Genomic DNA, 26,677 nt, shown 5'->3' with positions numbered 1-26,677 from the left:
AAAGTACAGTGATCTTCCATTTCTGAATGCTTATTGGATGTCACTAGGCAGTTTTTCATAGTTTTGCATGACATGCAGCTTTTTATTGATAGGTTATATTATCTTCCTATAGTTAAAACAGATATTTAGTTTAATGGAATGAAAATAAACATCATTAACTAAAAAAAATCAATTTCTAATTAGATTTAAATCGACTAGTACCGAGATCAGAGACTTCGAATTGAAGTATGATCCTTTTCTTGGTCAATTTTTTGTCCCCTTCCCCTCCAACACAGGAGCAGTAGTTGTCCTTTCTGTTTACACAAGAACAGTTCTCACTCTTGTTCGTACTTTACACTCCAGGCGGGTGGGATGCGAGCTTTTTAAAAAAGTGTCTTTGTCCAGATCCTGCCCTAGATGAAACAAAAATCCCCAGACGAGTTCTCCCTACGGAAAACCTACAAAACCCGACATCCGCGAGAGCCTTCCGATTTTCCCCAGAGCCCTTCATTTGTAAATGTAGGAGCCCAGGGCTAAAGCTTCCCTACGTGTTCGAGGTTAAGTGTCTCCCCTGCGATTGACAGGACGATCACCCTAATTGGCAGTCTGAACGAGTTTAGGTAGAACAAGTAACAGGAAACAAAACCAGCTGCTTTATCTCAGTGGAAAAAACTACATCACAGTAGCGCAGACCAAAAAGTCAAAAAAAGTCCAAAGTTTTCCAGCAGATATCAGCGAGCCTTAGAGACTCCTACAAGTTTTAAGGCGGACAGAATCCCGCCCGGACCAAGCTTTGTCGGGAAGGCGGTGCTTACTAAGACCCCTCGGAGCCGTATCTACGTTACTTCCGCCCGGCTTCTAGCGCAGTCTAGCAAATGGAGCTGAAGCAACTTCCTCTTTTCCCTATATTGTTCCGCCCAATGACCCCGCCTCCCGGAAGCGTGTCGGTCTGCGCGGGAGGTCAGAGGTGAGGGATGCGAGGCTTGCGCGGACCTTGGTGAATAACTGTGGCGAGCTGTGATCTCGCGCTTTGAGTTGGAAGAACCAGCTTAGATGACGGCTTAGGACACCAAGACATAAGTATGAACTGGGGAATCCTCAGCCTCTCTGCCTCCGGGGCTTCCATCTCCCGGCCTGCGAGGAGCGACGCCGGAGGCCGGGTTCCTTGGCCGCTTAGGGTCTGATTGCGGCCCTTACCCTGCACCTGTGTCCTCTCTTGCAGGCGGGGTTCGACTCTGACTGCTGCCTGCTGTACCCCTTGCCTGGAACTGGAACTGGAAGGAGAGTATTCTGTAGTCTCGGTGGTGGCAGGTTGTTCCCAAAAGTAGGGTGAGTGCTTTAACATCCGTTCCGCCTTCTTTGAACTCAGAAACTCCGGGCGTGAGGTAGGGCAGCGGGAAGAACTCGGAATCTCCCCCAGGGTAACCTCCCTAGGGCTGCACAAAATCGTAAAGAAAACATTTGAAAATACGGGGAAAGTGCAGATATTAACGGGAGAGTTAGTGTTTCTGACTGCTTAGTGTATGCCGTGGTATTATGCTGAATTCTTTTTGTAATTGTATCATCCATTTCTTACAAAAAGAGAAATATATATATATGTATATATATATACTGTTTTTCATGGTTTAGCAAACAGGTCAGAGATAATAACCGACTTGTCCAGTATTAATTAGTACACATTTTCCAGATCGTTCACCTCTGTGACACTCGAAACACAATGGAAATAACTTCTGTTGTAATCAAATTATACTTATTTTGGCATTTCAGGAAGGGAGATTCCTGTTATTTAGTTTAGGTCCCTTCACCCTTTTCCTATTGTCTTATTAACATTTAGAAACTTATGTTAGTACAGCCCTGATTGACCAAAAATTTAGTCAGTTTTCTGAAGAAGAAATTTATGGGTGGGTGTGGGTTAAAGGATCAAAACATGGTTAGTTTTTACATCATAGCAGTCTCTATATTTTTGCTGTCCTGACATACAATCTCAATTTCTGACTTTCTTTTCTTTCCAGGACAACAGCTAGCGCATTAAGCCAAGATGTCAGGTGTTGGGAATAAAAGAGCAGCAGGAGAGGCTGGCACATCCGTGCCTCCAGAGAAGAAGGCAGCTGTTGAAGATTCCGGGACTACAGTGGAAACAATTAAGCTAGGGGGTGTTTCTTCAACGGTATGAGAAAACGGTGCTGTGAAAGTGTGCGTTCATTTGTGAGTTGTAGCCTGAAATTAAAAATTTATGGAAGCCCTTTGGAGTAAGGGGAAGTCATTTGGAAAGAAAGTAAGACTTGTGAAGTGTGTGCAATGATGTGGTGGTCAGTTCTGGCAGAGAGCTATATTGACAGTTGATTTGCATTTTCAAGCTATGTTTATGTTCTTTTAGGAGTCAGGTGACTGACAGAGCATTGGCTGTAGTTATATAGCAGTTAGAATATAAACACTTCATTTCTCATTTGCTGCAAAATGTGCTAGTTCTAAGAGGGAGTGTAACAAAATCATTGAGAGTAGTGAAGAGTGAGAGCCTGAAACCAGACATCCTGAAGTTTGTTTTCTGCTCTACCACTACTTTGTGCTGGAGTGGCCTTGTATTTTCCTTCCTTTGCCTTTGTTTCCTTGTCTGTGAAATGAATGTACAGTGCCTATCACAGTAGGTTGTTGTGAAGATAAAATGAGTCTCTGTTAAGCACTAAAAACTGCCTTTGCAATAGAAAGTACTCATAATAGTGAACTATTAATAATCGTTATTGTACTGGATAGTAGTGAATAAAATTTGTATCCTTGCTCTTATGGAAATGACAGAAAAGTGTGTATTGCATTAGAATATATATATGTATATATACACACACACACACACACACACACATATATATACCAGAAACTTAGAGTAATGTTGCATGCTTTACATATCAGAAGCTTACAGGTTTTAGTCTAGTTTGAGATTCTGTATTTTGGAACTCAGTCCTGGAGATGATACTAATGTACTTTCCATTTGTATTACTTACTTGATTATTGAGGCTGATGTTCATAGAGGTTGAATTTTTTTTTTAGTCTAAATATTAGGAACATTCATAGTAAATTGTTGGTGAAGCGTCTTTTCTAGGACTGTCTGGGGTTGTTGTGCTCCATTGTGCTGCCAGGAAATGATTTTTTGCATAGCACTGTCTTATATACACCAAAGGCATTTATTGAAAAGTATTTATTCAGATATTCAAACAGTAGTATTTGTTGAACACCTGTTACTTGCTAGATATTGTGCTGCATGCCGAGGACAGCCTCTGTACTTCAGTTTGTAGGGTGGCCCCAACAAAGAAATGGACTGTTATAGTAGACGGTGGTATATGCCACTGATAGAGATAAACATGTGCTCTAAGGGAGGCGGAGCACGCGTCCCAGTTTGGACTTGATCCACAAGGTAGTGAGGCACTGCTGGAAGGTCTTAAGTAGAAGAGAGTAACATGCTCTGACTTATGTTTGCAGACTGTAGAAGAACAAGGATTATAGCAGGAGTCCAGTTAGCAGAACTGGTTCCTTGCTCCTTTGAATCCTTCTGTCACCGCAGCTGTCCTTCTCCAAAGGTGGGGCTATGAGGATTATATCTACTGTTTCCTGACCCAGTGGGCTGAAGGTTGCTCCTGAAGACAGTAACTTGTCGTGTTCCTTTCAGAGTTGTTACAGTGAACCTGCAGGGGCTCCGAAGTGTGCTTGAAATGGGAACTATGGCAATGTGAATGGAGCTGTCCATCACAGCTGTGCTGAAATCACACGGTCTGGCTGAACATGGCACAAACTGTTTGCTGTGGGAGGTGTTTACAGTAATCCTAATGAGGTCTCCTGGTGGTGTGGACCACTGTGGAGACAAGATTATCAATGGATTGGATAAAGCATATGAGAGATAGGGATTTTGGAAGGAATTGAGTTTCTTGTTGTTGAACTCAGGAAGAATATGAGAGGCGGAGTTTTGGGAGCCCTGGAGAGTGAATCATGAGTTTGGTTTGATTTTGAACATAAGATGTTTTATTAGATCCCTTAGTAGGTAGTTGATGTAACCTGGACTCTGGAGAGAGATCTAGGTTAAAGCTTAACATTTAGGAGTTACCGTTTTGTAGATGGTATTTAAATTATTGAGAATGCAGAGTTTCCCTGAAGCAATAAGCATGGAGAAGAGATCTGAGGACTGAGGATCCTATAACATGTTTCCCAAAGGAAGAGGAAAAGAAACTAAAGAGAACAAAAAAGGTGGGAGTAGTGAGACAGGGAAACAAGCGTGGGATTCTGGAAAGCAAATGAAGAAAGTGTTCCAAAGAGGCATTGATCAGGTGCTGCTGGTGGGCTGAGTAAGGGGAGGACTGAGACATTGAGCAATAGAGAGTTTGTTGGATACTCAGCGAGACCTATGTTGGTGTAGTGGTGGGGATGGAAGTCTAATTGTGAGTTTATGATAATATGAGAAGAGAACTAGGGAAAAGAGGATAGAGACATACTGCTCTGGAAGAGTATTGCATTAAAGTGGAGCAAAGAAAATGGGGCAGTAGCTAGAGAGAAATGTGGAATCAAGGGCAGGTTTTATTTATTTTTATTTTTTGGTTTTTAAATTTGCAGATATTGGAGCATGTTTTTCTATGGAACTGATTTGGTAGAAAGGATAAAATTGATATAGCAAAAGGGGAGCCGGTTACTGATGTGACGTCCTTGAGTGGCTGAGAGGGAGTGGAATGTCAGGTACAAGGGGAGGAACTGGCCTTCACCAGTAGTAGGGGCAGTTTATCCATAGCAGTAAAAAGGAAGTGAGCTTGTGGGTTCAGATGTAGGTAGGTTGGTGCTGTACTTGTGGGAGGTAGGTATGAGCTTTCTCTTCTGATTGCTCCTTTTCTTTCAGTGAATTCAAAAATAAAACTTATCAAGAGAGGATGGGGAGGACGTTGTAGAGGTTTGAAGGGACAGGAGAAGCTGTGAAGTCGTCCTGAGAGAGAATGGATTAGAGAGAGATAGTAGGGTTACTGTGTAGCACTGGTTACCCATTTGAATTTGTGAGCATTGAGTTTAAAGTGAAATCAATTAGTCTAATCATTTTTTACAGTCACATTGAGCTGCGTTGATCTCGGAGTAGGTAGAGTTGGCTGTTACTAGGGTTGAGGTTTTTACCAAAAGTATGATAAAGCAAGGAAAGAGGGGAAGGTATTTAAATGCAAGTGATTATAATGACTGATCATAGAATTTGTTTGCTAAAGACAAAGGTGAGAAGTGAGAGGAATGAAAGGCAGTGGAGGAATGAAAGGCAGTGGAGGGTATAGGACTAAACAATTATAGATTCCGGAGAGGTTGCAGAATTGTTGAAGTGGGAAACAGCGAGCTGGAGAGGTACGTGGTAGTTACGGAGAATGAGCTTGTAGAGGAACTGCAGGTATGGCTAAGGTGCAGAGGGAGAATAAGTGGAGCTGGTGATGGAGAGGTAAGAAGACTAGATTATGGATGGAGAGGAGGTCAGTGCTCCATTCAAGGCACAGAAGACCATTTGTATGGGGACTGGAATCATTAAGAAGCATAATAGAAGCAGTATTGTAGCAGGTCATGATAAGTTAAATCCTTGAGAACTGAATGAATGACCTGGGCGTTTACAGATAAGTTCAACAAAAAGATGGCAGGTGGCAGGAGCTGTAAAGCTCGCAGGTTTTAGCAGGACAGGGGGCATGATGGCTTGGAAATGGCAATGGAAAACGGGGAAGAGGCAGTCTGCCTCTAGGTGTAGGGCTTCAAGGAGTGGGAGAAAAACAGCTGCCACTGGAGAAGTGTGCGAGGAAACAGTGTTCTCAGCTAGATTTTAGTTAGAGCAAGAAGGAAAAGGCAATGTTCAGAGAAGGGGCTAAGGATATAGTTTATTAATAGTATGAATAAGCTGGTACAAGGGGGAAACTGTTTGCTTCTTTGATATACCAAGAATGTCGTAACCCAAATGAAAGAGAGAAAAGTAGAACAGGAAATTAGTGCTCTGATAAACAATTCTAGCATTAACATGTATTCATTCGTAGGGAAAGTAGGAATGTAAACCGTAAGATGTGCTGTTTCTTTGCTGGGGCTGTTCCACCCCTGGGCCCATCTCCAGCTTGTTCTAGGGAAGGAGCTAGAGAGGTTAGAAGTTTTAAGAGGGGTGTGGAGTTACTGAAGGAGTGAGGGTTAGTAGAAGAGAAGAGATGCTGAGCCCAGGTTGTGTGAATGGATCAGACAGGTGGGAATTGGGGTGTTTCCCAACGGATAACTTTTGTTTTGTTAAGATAGGAAGCAAAGCCACCTGTGTAGTGTGATGTGAGAGGGACAGAGCTCAGTAGAGTTCCATATTGCTTTGATAGATAAAGGACATTTACTTGTTAAATACAAAATATTTCTGGACAAATTATGACATGTGGTCAGGTTGGGAATTCATTTTGTTAAGTCAGTGGTTTCCCTGGTTAATGACTTCATTTGAAGTCTCACCGTGCTGGGGATAGGAATGGAATAGTTAGATGTCTGGATAAACAGGCTGCACAGACTGTTCACAGAGGTGCAATATAAGATGGAGAGTTGAGATCGATAGGTGTTTGAAGGAATGTACTTCAGGTTATAATCAGGATATGGAACTTGGTAGAAGTAGAGGATTGAAAGGGAAAAAAAGATAATTGAAAATTTTGGAGACCTAAGTCACTTGAAAGGACTGGTATGTGTGCCTTTTTTTCAGGCAATGGGAAGTTGGAATTTAAGAGTTCAGATGTAGCAAAGTTTAACATGTCTGTGATACAGCTTTTGAAATTCATGGCTGAAATACAGTGGAGGGGATAATCATTGGGTTTAAGGAGTTCAAAATACAACCTGGATGCTAGAGAACTAGATTGTCATATGTATATTGAAATCACCAGATGTATGTTGTCAGGGACTTGGATAGAGAACCCAGATGTCAAAGTCTTGAATAAATGAAGTGTTTGGAGGAAATAGAATGCAATGGCGATTGAAGTAGAGGGCGATCTAGTTAGACTGTGGAACCGCACTGTAGCTTTACTGTAGAGGTGCATGTGAGTAGAACCATGAGACGGTGAGACTGAGGTTCTAGTGTACTTGGTGTGTTGTTTTTCTCCTTGCATCATCATGTCACCTGTGCCTTTGTCGCTGTTTCTCTTAGCTTATCTAATTGTTTATTGTAAGATTTTTTTAAATGACTACCTCTTTTTTCATAACAAATACTGATGAACTAATAGGACTTTGTTGAGTATAACAGCTTATTTGTCTAATCTCTTTATGGAGATTAACAATACTGGTTTCCTGGAGCAGGAGGAGTTAGACATCCGAACACTGCAAACCAAAAACCGCAAACTTGCAGAAATGCTAGACCAGCGGCAGGCAATTGAGGATGAGCTTCGTGAGCACATTGAAAAATTGGAACGACGACAGGCCACTGATGACGCTTCCCTGTTGATTGTCAACCGGTACTGGAGTCAGGTATCCTATTTGCTTGTTCAGATTTGTATGAGCAGTTTAGTTCTTAGTGCCTTCTTCATTTCTAAAACTGTCCTTTTCTTCTTTCTTCATTGTTTGCATTTTTCTCCAGTTTGATGAAAACATCCGTATCATCCTTAAACGTTACGATCTGGAGCAGGGTTTGGGAGATCTACTCACAGAAAGGAAAGCCCTTGTTGTGCCGGAACCGGAACCCGACTCGGACAGCAATCAAGAACGCAAAGATGACCGAGAGAGGGGTGAGTATTTATGGTGGTTTCTCTCGCTGCGTGTTATCTAGATTTGAGTTGGGCCTTTTTGTGAGGCTGTCCATTAAAGAGGGTGAAAAAAATGTAATATTTCCATTTTTATCATTTTGAGGTACTTCTTTTTCACCCCTCTGTGTTTTCAGGGGAGGGGCAAGAGCCAGCTTTCTCTTTCCTTGCTACTTTGGCCAGCAGTTCCAGCGAAGAGATGGAATCTCAGTTGCAGGAGCGTGTGGAGTCCTCTCGCAGAGCTGTGTCCCAAATTGTGACTGTCTATGATAAACTGCAAGAAAGGGTGGACTTTTTATCCCGGAAACTGAACAGTGGAGGTAAGACAAGAACCTGGAGACCAGAAGCAGTGAGGGAAGAATAAGAATTCACCTTTGTACGCCGGGAAATGTGTGGCTTAGTGGTAGAGCATGTGCTTAGCCTGTGTGAGGCCCTGGGCTCAATCCTCAGCCCTAAAAGAGAAGAAAAAAACCTCAGGCTAATGTGTAGTTTGCAAATTTAACCTGTTACTTTAAATTGCTTGAAATCCTAATCTTTATTGATAGTGGTGTTACAGTGGCATATTAGTATTTTAAGAATGCTTCACATTTGAGCTATATGACAGTCCTTCAGGAAGTTAAGGAAAGAATTTTATCTACCCATTCTGATTATAGGTAGCAGAATTATTATTTTTTTTTTACTTCAAAGAATCAGCTTTGGGTATGTTTTCTTCTCTGTCTCTCCTCTCTCTCTCTCTCTCTCTCTCTCTCTCTCTCTCTCTCTGTTTGTTTGTCTCTCACTTTTTACAGTGCTGAGCATTGCAGCCAGGGCCTTAACACTGAGCTATATCCCAAGCCTCTTTTTGTTGTTGTTGAACTAAAGTGCAGTTCTTCTTCCTCAGATAGTCTGATAGTGGAGGAAGCAGTACAGGAGCTGAACTCCTTCCTCACACAAGAGAATATGAGGCTACAGGAGTTGACAGACTTGCTTCAGGAAAAGCATCATACCATGTCTCAAGAGGTACTTGACCAGAAAGGAGAGGTGGCTGTGTGTAGTCGGTCTGGCAGATGTTGACTCAGGATTCTGAGTCACCTTACTCTAGAAGATCTATTTTTATGTTGAAGAGCACCCAGGGCAGGCTAGAGTACCCAGCTCTGAGAAATCAGCATCTTAGGAAGAAGAAAATAATTGAATATTCCTCCTTGACTATGCCTCCGCTTAAAAAGATATTTTAAGATCCTCATCTTATTAAGAAATGGTGTCCTATGGGATTTTACAAAACACAGCAGAAGTCCAAAGTCTCAAATAATGAATTACTCCAAATACAATGTACAGGAACAATGTTACTAAAGAATGGTTTAATAAAAAGTCAGCAGAATATGGGATATAGAAAATTCTGCATTGGTGATATCGTAGGAACTTGAGGAGTATGAGTTTCTCACCCAGGCTTGGACATAATAGAGCCAAGACCAAACAATGCCAAGACCTGGGAATTTATTTACAAAAATATTTAAAGTCATGAGCGGCCTTGTAAGGTTTGTGTGGCATTCATGGTTATCATTTTGGCTTAGTTCAAATTATACTGTACTGAAATGTGACCGACCGTGGCTCAGACACTAACTTCTCATGCTGACTAGGAATTTAGCTACAGTGTACTTCGAACCAAAATGCAAGCACTGTATAAATATTACCTTTAATGGTAAACTAGTTCTCATTTTACTTCTAAACAAACATATTCCAAAAGGTTAATGACCAGTCTGAGGGCAAGTGGCTAGAACGTACCTGATCTGTGTTTTGAATATAAATCTCTTATATTTCAAAGCTACAGGCTTCATCTACCCTTGTTTCCTAAACTCCATTGTTAAGTGCTGGGCTGGTTGCATGAGAATCATCTGGGAGTTTATAAATACACACTGATTCTCAGGGGTTAGAGTGGAGTATGGTAAGAAATAAAAGAGCCTGTAATGTTTTAAGATGTAAACTTGGTGCTAGCAAGATGGAAAAGTCTTCATTTTATTGCCCTTCCCCACATCTCAACATTAGTAAATCGAAGGCACATTGTTTTGCTCATCTGGGTTGATGTACTAGGTGGTTATAGCCGCATGTTGATGCTTGTCAGCTGGGTGCTCACCTGAGTTTCGCGCTGAAATGCCTACAGGTGACTTGTGCGTGGCAGGGGTAGTGTAGTTGCATTCTTGTGTGGCAGCTGACTTCTAGTGCATACCCTAAGAACACCAGGCAGACCCTCATTGCCTTTCTGAGCTAACCTTGAAGTTACGTAGCATATTTCCACTGGGTCATTAAAGTTCACCCAGATTCAAGAAAAAAAATTTTAGATTCCACTTTTTTGGGAGGATTGTCAAGGAGTTACGGGAATTTAAACTGGTGATGTAAGGCATACCTTTTGTAACTTGTTCTTTTAAAATATATTTTTAAATGCCTATCTTTGGAACATAGTTCTCCAAGTTGCAGAGCAAGGTGGAGACAGCTGAGTCACGAGTGTCTGTCCTGGAGTCCATGATTGATGATCTGCAGTGGGATATTGACAAAATTCGAAAAAGGGAACAGCGACTCAACCGACACTTAGCAGAAGTTCTAGAACGGGTCAGTGCTGTTTTATTATAGCTTAGAGACTAGAATCATTTTAAGGAATTTTCTCAGAAAGAATCAACTTGGACAGTGTCGTCTGGAGAAAAATAGACTGATCCTTGCAAAGTACATTGCTTTATTGGGCTACAATCTTCAGGTCTCTTACTAAGAATCTTGTTTTCTTTTCTGTAGGTGAATTCAAAAGGTTACAAGGTGTATGGAGCAGGGAGCAGTCTCTATGGCGGCACAATCACAATCAATGCTCGGAAGGTAAAGTCAGTGGTCTGTGTAGGGCAGTGTTTGACCTGCTGTCAGATCCTGTACCTGCTGCTTAGATAGCTTTACAAGTGGCAAAGTGAGATTTCTTAGAGGAACAGACCAGGGAATATAGAAAGGTTGGAAATGTGAATGATGTAACAGTTTTTTGACTTTATTTTATTTGCTGTTTTTCTGTTCTTTCTAGTTTGAGGAAATGAATGCAGAGCTTGAGGAGAACAAAGAGTTGGCTCAGAACCGACACTGTGAACTGGAGAAACTTCGGCAAGACTTTGAGGAGGTCACGTCACAGAATGAAAAGCTGAAGGTAGGAGGCACATCTGGTAGGACAGTAAAACCAGATTCTCGCTAGTCAGTCCACTGATCAGTAAAAATGCTTGTGAAGCTGCACCGTTTACAAGGGAAAACGAAGTAGACAAGATTCAGTATCCTCTCATGGTAAAAATTCTCAGTGAATTAGGTGTGGAAGAAATACACCTCAACATAATAAAGGCGGGCTGTGACAAGCCCCCAGCTAGTGTCATATTCAGTGGTGAAAATACGGAGTTTTCCTCTAAGATCAGAAAGAAGACGTGGATGGCTACTCTTGCCTCTTCTACTTAATATAATACTGGAAGTTCTAGCTAGAGCAGTTAGGGAAGAATTTAAGCAGTAAAAGGCCTCCAGAATGGGGAGGAAGTAGTTGTCTCTGTTTGCAGATGACATGGTTTTATACATAGGAAACCCTTACTACTTCTCTAAAAAACTTGTAAGGATCATAAGTGAATTCAGTAAACTTGCAGAATGCTGAATTAGCATGAAAAATCGGTTGTTTCTGTATACTAACAGTGAACTGTATGAGGCAGAAATTAAGAAAATCTCATTTTACAATAGCATCAAAACCAAAATATTTATGGACATACTTAATCAAAGCAATGAGATTTGTACACTGAGTAGATAAAAAAAGTGATAGAAGTATACAATGAATGTTATTCAGCCATTAAAAAAAAACCTGTCATTGGTGACAACATAGATGAAAATGGAGGACATTATACTAAATAAGCCATACACAGAAAAGTGCACACTGCGTGATCTTACTTAGGTATAGGATCTAAAAAAGTGTAACTCATAGAGGTGGAGCATAGATTGGGGGTTGCTGAGGGCTGGATGATGGGGAGATACTAGAGGGTGCAGAATTTCAGTTGCACTGGATGAGTAAGTTCTGGAGACCTAATGTACAGCAGAGGGACATGATTGATTCTTATGTGTTATGTACTTGAAATATACTAAGCAAGTCTTAAATGTTCTCACCACACAAGAATGGTGCTTGTCTATGGTAATAATCACAGCAGATGCATTTGTCAAAATATCATGTTGTCTACCCTAAATATATATACTTTTTGTTAATAACACTTCAATAAAGCTGGAGGAAGAAAAGAAAAATACAAATTTTATTGATAATACTTTGTGCTTATTTATTTACATATGTACTTATTACCTGCATCCTGCCTTGTTCTGTAAAGGACTTGTACTGACCGATAAAGATTTATGGAATATATCAAGGTAGTCTAATGTCGGAGTTGTGGAGAAAAATGGAGAAGAGGGCAAACTAGAGTGAGAATGTAAAATAGATAGTAGAAATGAGTCTGTTTATAAGATGCCCGAGAGGAACACGTAGGTACTGTGCGAGGATAGGCCATTAACATGTCACTTTTTGCCAAAGGTAGGTCACAGATGTGGCTCTGCAGTTTCTACCTGCCAGAAGGAAAGAAAAAACGTGATCAGTGATCCTGCTGTGTTTTCAACCTGCCTGTGAGGATTTTCCCTCCTCAGGGTTTTAGGGGAAGAAAGATTGTGGCAGTCTTCCTCATCTCCTTCAGCACAGTTACCTGTCTTTTATAATTTAATTTATTTCCAGGTGAATTAATAATAGGGCAGATGTTTGAACTAAAAATGCACCAGTAGCCTAAGTAAAATTATTTACAATGTTTGAGTGATCAAAACAAGCAGTTGCTCAGGAAAAGCATAACTTTTTATTACCGTGTCAGAAGTATTTTCTCTGAGGTGGTTAATAAAAGTTAGTAAGCATCCGGGCACACTTCACAGGGCTGGTGCTGGGGCTCTTCCCCCGAGTCCCTAATCTGTCTCTCCTAAGGTGGAACTGCGGAGTGCAGTGGAGGAGGTGGTGAAGGAAACCCCGGAATATCGCTGCATGCAGTCGCAGTTCTCAGTGCTGTACAATGAGAGTCTGCAGCTGAAAGCGCACTTGGATGAGGCGCGAACCCTGCTTCATGGCACCAGGGGGACTCACCAGCGCCAAGTTGAGCTCATTGAGGTAGTGGGTTTACTTCCTGTTCTGTGTTTCAGGTTTTCTGGCTCCTAAACTTTACAAGTTTCTCCTCATGTGCAGCATGCATTTATATAGAGTAGGTATAGGTCTTTACTGTGCTAGATAGTGAGCATACAGAGGTAAGAATTCCTGCCCACAGGAGAGTAAAATACCCAGTAGGGTGCAGTGGGCTACAGTAGCAGTGTACCAGAAGTGCACTGATGGAGGGGAGAGCGTCTGATTCGACTGAGGAGCCTTCCTGATTCCTTTGAGAAAGTGAAATGTGAATCATAATGATAAATCCAAGTTCACTGGTATTTGAAGGTGGGACAGGTGCATTCCCAGCAGTGAGAGCAGCATGTATGAAAGCGCGAGGGAGCTTCTGTGCCTCGGGAGAACGGCGGGCCGAAGCTGCGTCAGTTCTTCCATGCCGTTATGGTGGGTAGTGGCACCTGGAACTCATGCTTTTAAAGGCAGAAAGTTCTTACACGTTTCTTTGTCTTCGAAGATCCTTGGTGTAGTTGGTCTTTTTGTATATCTGCCAGCCGAATGAATGGAATACTACTTTATAAATGTTTATATACTGTTTTATGGTATTTAGGTTTTCTAACTAAATTGTAATATTCTCCAAGTTGGAAGCCATTTCCTTTTTCTGTGGGTAGTGTCTCGCCAGTTTCCACATTTGTGTTTGGAAGCTCTCCCAGTGCTCATTAAGTATTGAATGAAGTGGAAATTTTCAGCTGCCTATTCTTTTTCTTGGCATTTTCTTTTCTCATTTTTAGATCCTTACAGATCAAATAGCAGAGCCAGAATAATAGCATATGATGGTATTTCTACGTTTTGGTCAGAATGTTTGATTGGTTCCTTGTTCTGTGTGTAGCGAGATGAGGTTAGTCTTCATAAGAAGCTGAGGACTGAAGTGATTCAGCTGGAGGACACGCTGGCCCAGGTCCGCAAGGAGTACGAAATGCTGCGGATAGAATTTGAGCAGACCCTTGCTGCCAATGAGCAAGCAGGTACAGTGTTTCTCACTCCACCCTGCAGTTTGTTTGCTATAAATGCCTTCCTTGAAAGACGCAGCATGGTTCTGGAGATTTGTTCATCTAATTTAACTCAAAAATCCTAAAGTACCTTAAATTAAATCTTCGAGTTCATTTTGCCTCACAGCCTCAATGTTTGTATTTTAAGTTGTCCAGATTTGTTTTTATCCTCTGACAGAGTATTTTTTTCAGTAATTCTCCCTGTTTTCTAGAAGTTTCTCATGTGTTCTTCCCTTCCTTTCCTTGTGCCTTCACCCTTGTTGCAGTTCTTCTTAACATTGCCATTGCTGTATTTAAGGCCCTATAAACCGGGAGATGCGCCATCTCATCAGTAGTCTCCAGAATCACAATCACCAGCTGAAAGGGGAGGTCCTGAGGTATAAGCGGAAGTTGAGAGAAGCCCAGTCCGACCTGAACAAGGTAGCCAGCAGCAGTCGAAGTGTTATGCACTATTAAGTTTGCGCAGCTGTTTCTGAGTGAGGTAGGCAACGCGGTTACCTTAACCAAGGTGCGCCTTTCTTTTCTTTGTGCTCCCAGACACGTCTGCGTAGCGGCAGTGCCCTTCTGCAGTCGCAGTCTAGTACTGAGGACCCCAAGGATGAACCCGCCGAGCTGAAGCAGGATTCCGAGGACTTACCCATCCAGTCCTCGGCGTCCAAGTCATCTCAGGAGGATGGCAGTGAAGTGAAGTCCAAGCGGGATGAAGAAGAGCGAGAACGAGAAAGGAGGGAGAAAGAACGGGAGCGAGAAAGAGAACGAGAAAAGGAAAAGGAGAGAGAGCGAGAGAAGCAGAAATTGAAGGAGTCAGAAAAGGAGAGAGATTCTGTGAAGGATAAGGAGAAGGGGAAACATGATGATGGAAGGAAAAAGGAAGCAGAAATTATTAAACAACTGAAGATCGAGCTGAAGTAAGAGCGGTATTTAGAGGCTCTGAACCTGAAGTGCAGACATCATAAATGTGCAGTTGATGACTCAGCTTGTCTGATCTTTGTGATATTTTAGATGTAACTAAATGTATAATTAATGTGGTCTCAACCGTTGACTCCATGTACAGCCTAATTGGCCTGCCTGGCTGTTGTGTAGTTTAGTTGAGGTGTTCGGTGTCAGTAAACCCTCTTGGTGTGGCCTTATTCTTCATGAAATCAAATTAAGAGAAAGGCGATCATATTGAAATGACACACCTGAGAATTACTGGAACTTAATTACTGTGCTTTATAGGATTTGGGCCAATTCCTGGCATTAGTTGGAGTTTAAATACTAAGTGGAGTACATTTCATTGTAACTTGAATGATACCTGATCTATTTGATAGTAAACTCGTGTAGGTGTGTCAAATCATATTAAGGGACTTCTTAGCAAATCCAGTGAGGTTGTGTTTATCGTAATGTCACATGTCCCCCCTTTCCCTGCATAACCAGTAAGTTCTAGTGGAACCGGTTACTTTTGCTGCCCATTTTTCATGGTTGACTCTTCATGGATGTTTGAGAGGGGCTGGGGATTTAGCTTAGTGGCACAGTGACTGCCTGGCAAGCACAAGGTCGTGAGTTTAGTTCCCGGTACCAGAAAAAAAAAAAAAAGAAAAGAAACTCCAGTGTAGTTAAATGGTTTAATCGCCTAATAAGAGGCAAACATTACTCTTCTAATAGTGGGTAATCAGCCATACTCAGATTAACAGTATATTTTAGACTTCCAAATTTCCCCCTTCTTAATCTCTGTAAGGTAAACATTTCCTTCAGGTGTCATATTAGAATCATCTGAGTGCCTTGTTCAAATATATACCGGATGCCCATCCCATACCAACCTAATCTGAGTTTCTAAGAGTGGGAACACAGAGCTTTGCCCGTGTCTCAGTTCCATGCAACTTTATGTTAAGAGAACTAAGGCAAGAAATGATTCATTTATACAGTTTACTTTTTTTATTCTCCAAGTATATCCAGAAGTCTGGTGATAGTCTGTACAGAATTTTGCTTTTTAGGTACAACAGAGAATAAAAAACCTTTTAAAATATTCTGCTCCATTCAAAATTCTCCTGCCCTGATGCTGTTTGTTTTCTCATTCCATCGTTCCCTTCACTCTCAACCCCTGTTGTAGAAAGGCACAAGAGAGCCAAAAGGAGATGAAGCTGTTGCTAGATATGTACCGCTCTGCCCCCAAGGAACAGAGGGACAAAGTGCAATTAATGGCAGCTGAGAAGAAGTCTAAGGCAGAGGTAATCTAGTCACTCATTGCCTGTCATTTTGTTGAAGATCTTCCTTTGTGGGGTTTGCTTCATTCTTGTCAAGGATATAGTTATTTACTTACTTTTAAAGGTAGTATTTAATTGAGTAAAATTTTCTCCCCTTTCAAAGACTAAGCAGATTCGAAGATTTTCTGCAAGGTAGTAAGATAACATCAGACTTACTGGGAATTGGAGTAGATTTTGTAAACATTGTACCCATTCTACCTATATATATAATTACTATAGTGCTCTTTCTTGTCTAATTACTTTTGGGAGAACTGTCCTAGGCTTTTAAAATTTTGAGACATACAGGAAAAAAAGGGTTGAAATCTATTCCAAGGAAAGGTACAGATGCAGTCCTTAGAAATGGTGCTTGTAGAAGCATGAAATACAGGAATGAAGTATGTTAAAACAATGTGTAATGTGCATTCTGTCATTTATCATTAATGCACCATTTATCTTGTCCTATAATTCTGTCAATGTTCTTTTGGTATTATGGGCTGGCGCTCTACTGTACACAGTATTCATTGATTTTTGAGAAAGTGTTAGAACTTTTATTTCTTATGTGATTCTCTTCCTCCTGTAGTTGGAGGATCTAAGGCAAAGACTGAAGGACCTAGAAGATAAGGAGAAAAAAGAGAACAGGAAAATGGCTGATGAGGAGGCGTTGAGGAAGATCCGGGCAGTGGAGGAGCAGATAGAGTACCTGCAGAAGAAGCTGGCCATGGCCAAGCAGGTGGGTACACTTTGTTTTTTAATTGGCCTTTTAAGTCAGTGTTATTTGACAATTAACTAACTGCTAATGAAATTTACTCTTGTGTTTGTCTTTTTTAATTTTTTCATTCTTTTTTAGTAATTTGTGAATTCATTGAAGTCTTTAATCCTTTCATTATTTTGTTTTGCGTGGTTGGGAGATAGAACATTTATTCTTATTTTCAGATGGATAGAAAGTTGTTCAAACATTGTTTATTGAGGATCTAGTCTTTCTTAGCTGGCCTGGAATTAGGGCATATCGTGAATATAAGATGAAAAAAAGATACAAGATTTTATGTACATTATGATTATAAATATATGAAACTAAGAAAACTATGCTTTCTTAGTAGGTTATAAATAACCAGTGTGCTAACTATGGTTTTTCCTGGGTCATAAACTTTAGAGACTATTTTCCTTCTCATAATGAGCATGTAGTTTTTATATGAGGACCGTGCACTAACCGATTGTGCAACTGGAGCTTCTTGCGCATGTATGTTTTGAAGTCCTAGTGAATTCTTACTAACATTCAATAATAAAGATGCAAAAAATGGTTGGAAAATCCACATACATGTTCACTGTCAGTAATACTTAACACTCTTTCTAAGAAACAGCAGAATGACAATGAGATGAAGCAGTTTGAAGGGTAATTTGATTATGAAGTGTTTTGAAAAGGGAAACATCCACTAGAGCTTATGCACATACCTTTTTTAAGAAGTAGAATTTTGGCTTTTCTTAAATCTGGTCATGTCTACTTTTCCCCCTTTTTAAAAAACATGCTATTAGGAAATGGTACTACGACAGGAAAGATTAGGCTAGGACTATTCTCTATTTTGAAAATGTCATTGTGTAAGTTAGTATATAAATATACTCTGTTCCCAATAAAAGTGTTGTTTTTTGTTTTGTAATGTTTTTGTTTATTTTGGTACTAGACTGATTTTAAAGTATATGTGGAAAAGTAAACAAGAATGATGATAAAAACTGAAACAGAACAGCAATGGGAACTTTTCCAGCTGTTAAAACATAAAGTTTCAGTAGGAAAAATAGCTTTTGACAACTAGACAGGCTATTAGGATTGAATAGAAAGTTCAGAAATAGATTAAAGTACATATGGCTTTTATTTTTTTTCTGTTTCTGATTTTTTTCCTGTACCGGGAATCGAACTCATGACCTCGTGCTTGCCAGGCAGGTGCTGTGCCGCTGAGCTAAATCCCCAGCCCCTACATAGTTTTTAATTTATGCTAACAATGTAGCTTTAAATCAGTGAGTAAAAGGAAGACTTAAATGAGTTGGGACAAAAGTAAAGCAAAATGGGAAAAAAGATACATATTTGAACACTACACTAGGATGATTTCCAAATAAATTATAGATATATTGAAAAGATGAAAGAGGGAAAAGAAAACAGGTAAGTTACTTTGTAAATTTGAAGTGGAAAAGACCATTCTAATAATAAAAGACTAGGTGTACCCACACTTACTTGGTGTACACTCCTCAATACTATGTGTTACACATATGTACTAATAAACTAAAATTTAAAAAATGAGAAAACATGGAAGGTTGATAATTTTGAGATTTAAAGTTAAAAACCTTCCCTGTGCCAAAAACAGTGTTGGCAGTGCCGATAGAGTTAAAGACAAAAAGGAAGAAATATTTTGAACTCCTGTCACCAAAGGGTTTATCTTCCTACTATATTTTTTAAAATTCTGAAAAATGATAGGCAAAAATACCAACAACATGATAAAAGAATAGGCAGAGATATGAATGAATTCACAAAAAGATTTCAGATCAGTCTTAAACATAAAAAGATGCTCGGTCTTTAGAGTTATAAATTGTAGCTCTTGCTAGGTACCATCTGTCACCTATCAGCTTGTTAGGAAACTTAGAATGTTTGCAGCTGTTGGAAAATCTGTAGATTTAAATTCAGTATTAGAATTGTGGAAAAGTATGAGAAAATGTGAGGCTTCAGGATAGAAGTTCTGGTAACCAACTGCTACTTGGTTAGTTTGCTAAATTAAGGTATGTGTAATTCCTGTTTGCTTTAAGTGACTTTAGGTACAGATGAGCTAATAAGTATCAACTCAACAATTGGTGTCAATCACTTCAGATAATGGGGCTTCTTCTGTCATCTAAAGGCTAATTTGTGACAGTATTAAGCTTCTTACAAAATTTCTTAAACTAATCTCTCTGTCGCTAAGTTAATTTATATTTAAGTGTACTGTGGGAAACTTTTTCCTATGCTCATTCCTTGGAGCTGGAACTTACAACTAATCAGATTCCCCACTGTAGGAGGAAGAAGCTCTCCTCTCTGAGATGGATGTCACAGGCCAGGCCTTTGAAGATATGCAGGAACAGAATATCCGTCTGATGCAGCAGTTGCGGGAGAAGGATGATGCAAATTTTAAGCTCATGTCAGAGCGAATCAAATCTAATCAGATCCATAAGTTGCTGAAAGAAGAGAAGGAGGAGCTGGCAGACCAAGTTTTGACTCTGAAGACTCAGGTAATTAGGATGAGTAGAGATTTACATTCTGTTGGGAAAAAGCCAGGGTAGCAATAAAGTGCTGCAAACTAAATGTCTGTCCTTAGGATCCTGGTAATAAATCCTGCTTCCCTATGAAAGACTACTGTTTAGTCATCAAAGTACATAGGGATTTGCTAATGCAGAAAGAAATGTCCAAAACGTATCGGGAGGTTTACTGTCCCTTTTGTGTATTAAAGTGTATTGCGTGGATTTTAATTTCTGGAAGGCTGCAGGAAAACTAAGAATGGTCATCTGGATGTAGGGATGAGAGTTGGTGGGTGAGGAGGTAGAGGTATGATTTTACTTTTTAGCCTTTAATGTTGTTTGATTCTACTTGGTGCACTCATTTCAAGAAAAGGACTATTTTAGAACTTCTAGTCATTATAAAAGAGACACACTTGGACCTTTGTGTGAGCTAAAATTTATATATTCTAGCAGGAGTTGTTCAGCTTTGAGAATTAGTATGTCTACAGAAGATGCTGTAAGTGTAATTTCCTCTATGCTTCACAATTTGGAAAATACTCCTTTTCACTGGTTTCCTGTACTCTTACGTGATTCTGTGTCTGTATTTTATATTAATGTGTGAAGCCTTTAATAATCATACTCTTTCATGTATTTTAAAGGGTTCATGAGTAGAACTCAGTAATTAGTTTGGGATTTCTAACAGTATATTTTGTGGGGCTATGAATTACCAGAGAATAGCCAATTTTATTTTATTTGTCTTTGTGTTAAAATGTGACTTTCTCTTCCAAAGGTGGATGCCCAGTTACAAGTAGTACGGAAACTGGAAGAGAAGGAACACCTGTTGCAGAGCAACATTGGCACAGGAGAGAAGGAGCTGGGCCTGCGGACCCAAGCTTTGGAGATGAACAAGCGCAAGGTAGGGTGGACCACCCTGTAGTGTAACGCGGTAGGCAGTCTCGAGGAGCAGATGAAGTTTTCAGTTTACTCATTTCTTGAACTTGGGTTAACATTTTTCCTTGCTAGAAATAAGGGGTGACAAAGTGGTGTTATTTGTACATCACACATAGGCAATGGAGGCGGCCCAGCTTGCAGATGACCTCAAAGCACAGCTGGAATTGGCTCAGAAGAAGCTACATGATTTTCAGGATGAGATTGTGGAGAACAGTGTCACCAAAGAAAAGGACATGTTCAATTTCAAACGAGCCCAAGTAAGAGCAGTTCTCTTTTCTTTACATTTCACCCCCATGAGAATGAGTCATTAGTATAACACATGTCCTTTCCTGTTAGACGGTGAGTTCTCCTAGGAGGAGACTCCATCGTTTTCTTCAGTGGCCTAGCCCCAGAACCTGTCGTGGTGCCTCCCGCATGGTAGGCATGAAATAAAGTGTGTGAATTACTGAATTATTAAATAGTATAAACAGCATTAGAAAATTTAGAAATTCTTCTGTTTTTTGTCATGTCATTTATTTTTCATGATGCCTTTCTATCCTTATTTATAAATCTTGAAATTATTGTTATCCCAGTCTATCCTCATCTTAAAACTAGTCATTTTAAAGTAAAGTGACCTGTCCTTTAAATTTTTAGATTGTGTTTTCATTGGCCTGAGTTGGCAGTAGTTGGTACATTCTGATTTAGGAATATGATTAGTTACTTGTTTTGAAAGAGAGAAAATACCTTACTCATTTATAATTCTCCACATTCCTAAAGATAATGGGAAAATCCTTTCCTCCCACAGTAGAAAGATTGGCTAGGGAAAGACTGTATAAATTGGTCTGCTGTCTTGCCACAGGAGGACATCTCTCGACTTCGAAGGAAGCTAGAGACTACAAAGAAACCAGACAACGTACCCAAATGTGATGAGATTCTGATGGAGGAGATTAAGGATTACAAGGTTAGAGAAACTCCCTCAGTCATTTCTGGGTGGTTTCTGTCACGGCCTGAAGTGATCTGCCAGTGTATTAGAATAAACACTGAATTTCTTTGCATGAAGGTTACCGGAGAATGTTTGATTTTGAGAGGGGAGGTGGTATTCTTGCCCTAGTGTTGTTGTCTTATTGCATTGAACAGTGGCATCTCGGTTCATGAACACTTTTATTTGCAATGAATTTAGTTTGCATACAGAAGCAATTGGCAAAATTTGTTTTTGTTTGCAAACTCTGCATCAGGTCATGAATGTGACTGTGGTTTTTACCGAATCATGGAATGAATTAAATTCATGAACCAAGCTACACTGTATATGAGAGCCATTTGATTTTTATGGTTGCTTACACTCTTGACTTCTTTCTTTTTTAGGCACGTTTGACCTGTCCATGCTGCAACATGCGTAAAAAGGACGCTGTACTTACCAAATGTTTCCATGTTTTTTGTTTTGAATGTGTGAAGACGCGCTATGACACCCGTCAGCGCAAATGTCCCAAGTGTAATGCTGCTTTTGGTGCCAATGATTTCCACCGCATATACATTGGCTGATCCAGTTCAAGAGCAGAAGAGGACCTGGCCAGACAGGCACTTATTCATTAACCGCCAAACCTCTACCTCTTCTCTCAGTTCCCTTTCCTCCTCAGACTTCACGTCCAGGTTCTCCTCTCTAGCAGCTAGATGACTTCAGGGGAAGGGACTGGTAAATGCAAGTTTGGGGTTTTAAAATGAATTAGAAACAAACTCATATTTGTCTTTCCTACCAGCTTTGTTTATTTCTTGCTTTGAGACTTGAAACATTTTTGGTTTGGGTCCATTGTATAAGCTTGGATTGTCCACACTTGAGAAACCAAGTTGGTATTTTTGATGTGGAGAAAGGAACAAAGAGGACAGATGCACTCTTATTTTGGGGAAATGACTTTGTGGAAATAAGCTATCCATGGGTGCAGACTTTTCTTCATTTGATAGTAAAATTTTTCTAAACTTGGATTATAAGATGATATAATTGTGCTCTTCTTTCCTGGGTTGTTTGAAGCCTTAATGAAATTATATCCAGGATAATTCAATCCATTTCTCATTTGCTAGCAAAGTAACTTTTAAGGTCAGCTGGCTTTCTGTTAAAGGTATTTAAATTTTTAATGTTTAACTACTTAAAGGCTTAAATTTCTTGAGGCCAGAACAATTTTGAACTATTATAGCCACTTTTGTCTTCTAATGAAATCAAAATTGGGAGAAGATGAGGAATGGAATGAGATAGTGAAGAGCTCTGGGTACTCTGGGAAATTAAAACAGAGGTCTGGGTGAGCTATGAATTACTCATACCCTTTCTGCAGGGATTGTGCTGATCCCTGGTTTCCAGAAGATTCTCTCTAATGTTTCTGTAGGACTTCATACTTCACAAGCTTCAATTAAAGCAGGATTCAGTCTTTTGTGTTTGTGATTTTCCTTTTAAACGTTTTTCTTTGTTACTACTAGTTAATTTTATACTTTCTATTCTAGAAATGAATTCTCTTAAATAGAAGTAATTATCTTGGACTAAGAGGGCAGCTGTGTTTAAAGTATTTCGTTCTCTGCTTAACTGAAGTAGTTGCTCCAGCTGTTTGAATGAGTGTGTTCTGAGGAGAGAGAATACCTAAAAGATGATGGTTTATTTGACTACTGAATTCTCTTCCATAGTTAACCATGGTGGATAAGATTCAGTGGTTTGTTTTTTAGGGAGTATGTCACTGCCTGGCACTTTTAGGTTGGTGGTTCTTGAATTATTAGTTTTATAATAACCAATGAACCAGAAATTTCCTCTCTCTGGTATGGAATCATAGAAAGTGGATCTCTCTTGATCCCCTACCCGTCCTAGAAGATGTCCTTTTTTAGTTATCGGCTGTAATTAGTAAGATTTGTGATGAATTTCATAGTCATATGATATGGGTTAAAAAAGGAGTCTAACTGGGACACACACACACACACACACACACAGACCCATTCACTCACCCACTCACTCACCCACCCCTAACCCCGATGGGATGAACCCGCCTGCTCTGGACACATCATGCATTCCTATTCAGTAATGGGACATTTTTTTCCTTGCTGACTGGTTGTTTTATAGGAGAAGCTTGAGTATAACTTTGTTGATTGAGGGGCAGTGACTGCTTGGCCAGCAGGTGGTTTGGCTGTAGACGTTAACTGTTTATGACAATTGACTGAGAAAGCCAGCTGCCCCGTACCAGGAGATCATGGGGCTTGTGGAATGTTGTGGAAGAAAATACTAATCCCCTGGGAAGCCAGTTTTTGGGGAAACTCCTCTAGTTGAGAAGTTCAGGTCCACATGATACAGAGTGAGCAATCAGTCATTTCAAATAATGACCAAAAAAGAACCTTTTTTTGGCAGTCTAGTGTCTCTGACTGTAGAAATAGTAAGTGAATGGGCTATTATGAATTACCGAATGGTACATCAAATTTCACTTGAGTTGTATGTATATTAGTTTTAGCTTTTTGGGATTCTTAAAGAAATTTGGAAAATTGACAGTCTCCTTAAGATTAGAAACCACAACTATAGATCTATTTGAACTTTAAAGAGATTTCTTTAAAGTAACATCTATAAATATCAATTTCAGTGATTATATAGATGTACTAGAAGCTTATTAAACATTTCATATCTTGTAGGGTTTGTCTCTTAAATATTTCCTTTTGTTGTTACCCTGGAAATTTCTCACCAATTTTGGTGAAAATCAAGCTTGCTGTAAAGCTTGCATCTTTATGTGGCTTGGCTCTTTTTACTTACTGTAAGGATTTTTTTTTCAAAAATACTAAGCTGTTTCTGCTAGCTTCTAAATGCTTCATGAATTTTCACCGGATTCCTTGTTTCATTCTTTGCCCAGATTCTCAAGTGTCCTTGTTTTTCAATGACAAAAGTTCTGTCTCTATAGAATGATGCGCATGCTGCTGGAGTGATGAGAGTGATGTGATATTGTGACAATAAAGATATGATTGTCTTTTAGATCTACTGGGATGGTGGTCCTTGTTTCTGCAGGACACTATATGCTGATCTCTATCCCCAGTGTCAGCCATTTGCTGGTGGCATGCCTTTAAATTTTGTTCTTTAAGGGTTTTTTTGCAGGGAGGGGGTGTAAACTCAAGTCGATTGATAAACCCAAGTCCCAGGTGGTCTGCAGGAACATTTTGGCTAGTTACTTACTGTCCAAGAAGTCTTCCTGGCCCACTTACAGAGCCGACTTAAGACAGCTCCACTGAGTAAGCAGAATGTGGGTGGGTGGTGTGTATGTGGGAATAACACCATGGAAACTACCTGGTAGGGAAATCCTTGAAAATTCCTAGATCTTAAAGTTAGGAAACACTTGATTTTCCCTTGACAAAGAAAAATTGAGGTTTACCTTTTGGGGATTTCTGCCCCATGTTTGATCTCTTCCCAACCTTAGCAAGTAAGGTCTTATTGATAGCATACTTAACAATGACTAAAATTTGACTTTTAAAAGAATGTTTGAAAATGAAATTCCCATTATCTAGCGAAGACAAATGGTACTCAGTGAATATTTCCATGATTTAATTCAACCTCATTCTGCTGCCAGATCTTCAGTTGTCTGCTTTTTTGGATCAATTTGTTCATTCAAACCTTACTACTCATTGGTTTTTCATTCCCTAAGTGGAAACAATCTTTTCTCATATATGGAAGTAGTTTTTCAAACTGGGGTTATCCTGATACTTATGATTGTATTTTAAATTTTTTATGGTTGTAGCAAAAGGAATTATGAATTTGAAACTGTCACTTCTGTAGAGGTAGCCTATAACAGCCTCTTATGTAGGTTCTTTTTTTTTTTTTTTTCCCCTTTCAGTACTGGGGATTACACCTGGGGCCTTGCACATGCTGAGCAAGTGCTGTACCACTGAGCTACATTCCCACATCCGTAGCTCTTATCGTAGGGTTTTTGAGAGAAGTTGTGATCAAAATTTGAACAGTAGTGTATTCACAATAATACTATGCCTGGAAGACTTCACAGTGCTGCATATAGAGTGGAGTGATTTGAAAGGTAGGCTGTGAGAGCTGAAAAGGACCTTGGACCACTCACACCACATCTGTACTTTAGAGAAGAGGAAATGAGCTCCAGGGTCGCCCAGTTGAGGCACAGAGTAAGTGGAGACTTGTACCCATAGTGTTTGTCATCAGGAAGATAAGAAGTACTTGTATTTTCTGAGTAATTTCGAAGTCTCTGTGAAGATATACAGAAACCTAGCATTTATATCCTGATAATTCAGATGTAAGTAGGCAGACCTTGGGTAAGTACTGCTCTTTGTTTCTGGGTCCATTAGAGGTTCAGCAGTACACCTTTGCTTCAGTTTCTTGTCTGTAAAAAAATGACTGTGATGAGATTGCACTGGGAGTGAAATGAATCAGTATGTAGGATGTATTCCGTATAGTGCCTGGTGTTTATTAAATGCTCAGTAAAAAACTAATGTTGTAATAAAACTGAGAGGTAAATTTTCTTTCTGCGTACATGTTTTTCCTATTCCTAGGAAAATAAAAGTCTTATTATATCTGCCCTGAAATCTAGCCCACATGTTTTTATCTGTGCCTATTTACCTCTAGTCTGCCTGTTCTGGTTAAATGATGTCATGACCAACTCGTTCTAAAACATCGAAAAGTTAACTTTGGCTTCTGTGAACTTAAAATTCTTGAACAAAAAGTTCCTATAGTCTTCTGGATACAAGTTGAATTTAGCAGAGTGATCTATGTCTGGTTTTCTGTTCCCATTCAGGAAGCTGGTCGTCTACTTTGTGTGTATTTCTGTCATTTTGAACTATTTGAAGTTCTCCAGTTCTGATTGCCGTGGTGGAACTTTGCACATGTTGTGCCTCGTAGTTGAGATGCTTGTTCTCCTCCACCTTATCTACCTGTGTGCGTGCGTGCGCGCGCGCGCACACACACACACACACACACACAGAGTCTTCTTTGTTTCCATAGTAATTAGTGTGTGACTGCATTGTATTACCAGTATGTGTCCCTCTGTAAGACTGAGCTCCATGGGACCATGCCATCAGGATCTGCTTTCATTTTTCTATCTGGAGCAGCTACTCCAATGGCTGGCTCATAGCAGACATCTAAAAACAGTTGAAATATGCAGCCTTGGCTAGGTTGACAGGTTTATATTCTTATGAAATTTGACTTTTCAAAAGAATACGTGTGAAGAATACATCGGGCTAGCAGATTCATTTGTCAGCAGCCAAAACTGCCTGGAATGTCAGAAACTGCCAACATGCCCGGAACTGCAGGACTGCTGCGTGACTTGCAACTGTGCACCACTTCTTGGTCCAGCTAGCAAGCTGAGAGAATTGATGCTGAATATTATTTTGGGGGGACATATGGGGCTGTGCTGGAAATAAATGGATCAGTGCAAA

General features: G+C 40.0%; 1 protein-coding gene across 1 annotated transcript; it reads left to right on the top strand.

Moving 5' to 3' along the window:
* Positions 1-936: 936 nt before the first annotated feature.
* On the top strand, positions 937-26,677 carry Rnf20 (ring finger protein 20, E3 ubiquitin protein ligase). Its single transcript, XM_005382794.2, has 21 exons — positions 937-1,059; positions 1,202-1,308; positions 1,992-2,146; positions 7,270-7,437; positions 7,547-7,694; positions 7,847-8,029; positions 8,590-8,708; positions 10,146-10,292; positions 10,470-10,547; positions 10,741-10,860; positions 12,688-12,867; positions 13,742-13,877; positions 14,200-14,321; positions 14,439-14,809; positions 15,991-16,108; positions 16,704-16,853; positions 19,154-19,366; positions 20,142-20,267; positions 20,419-20,559; positions 21,141-21,242; positions 21,644-26,677. Exons 3-21 carry the CDS (start codon positions 2,018-2,020, stop codon positions 21,818-21,820), a joined length of 2,928 nt encoding a protein of 975 aa, XP_005382851.1. The 5' UTR covers positions 937-1,059; positions 1,202-1,308; positions 1,992-2,017; the 3' UTR covers positions 21,821-26,677.

This window comes from Chinchilla lanigera, unplaced genomic scaffold (assembly GCF_000276665.1).
Source record: "Chinchilla lanigera isolate Chin_1 unplaced genomic scaffold, ChiLan1.0 scaffold00018, whole genome shotgun sequence".
NCBI lineage: Eukaryota > Metazoa > Chordata > Mammalia > Rodentia > Chinchillidae > Chinchilla > Chinchilla lanigera.
The sequence above is the reverse complement of the archived record's forward strand: the minus strand, read 5'-3'. Positions and strand labels throughout refer to the sequence as shown.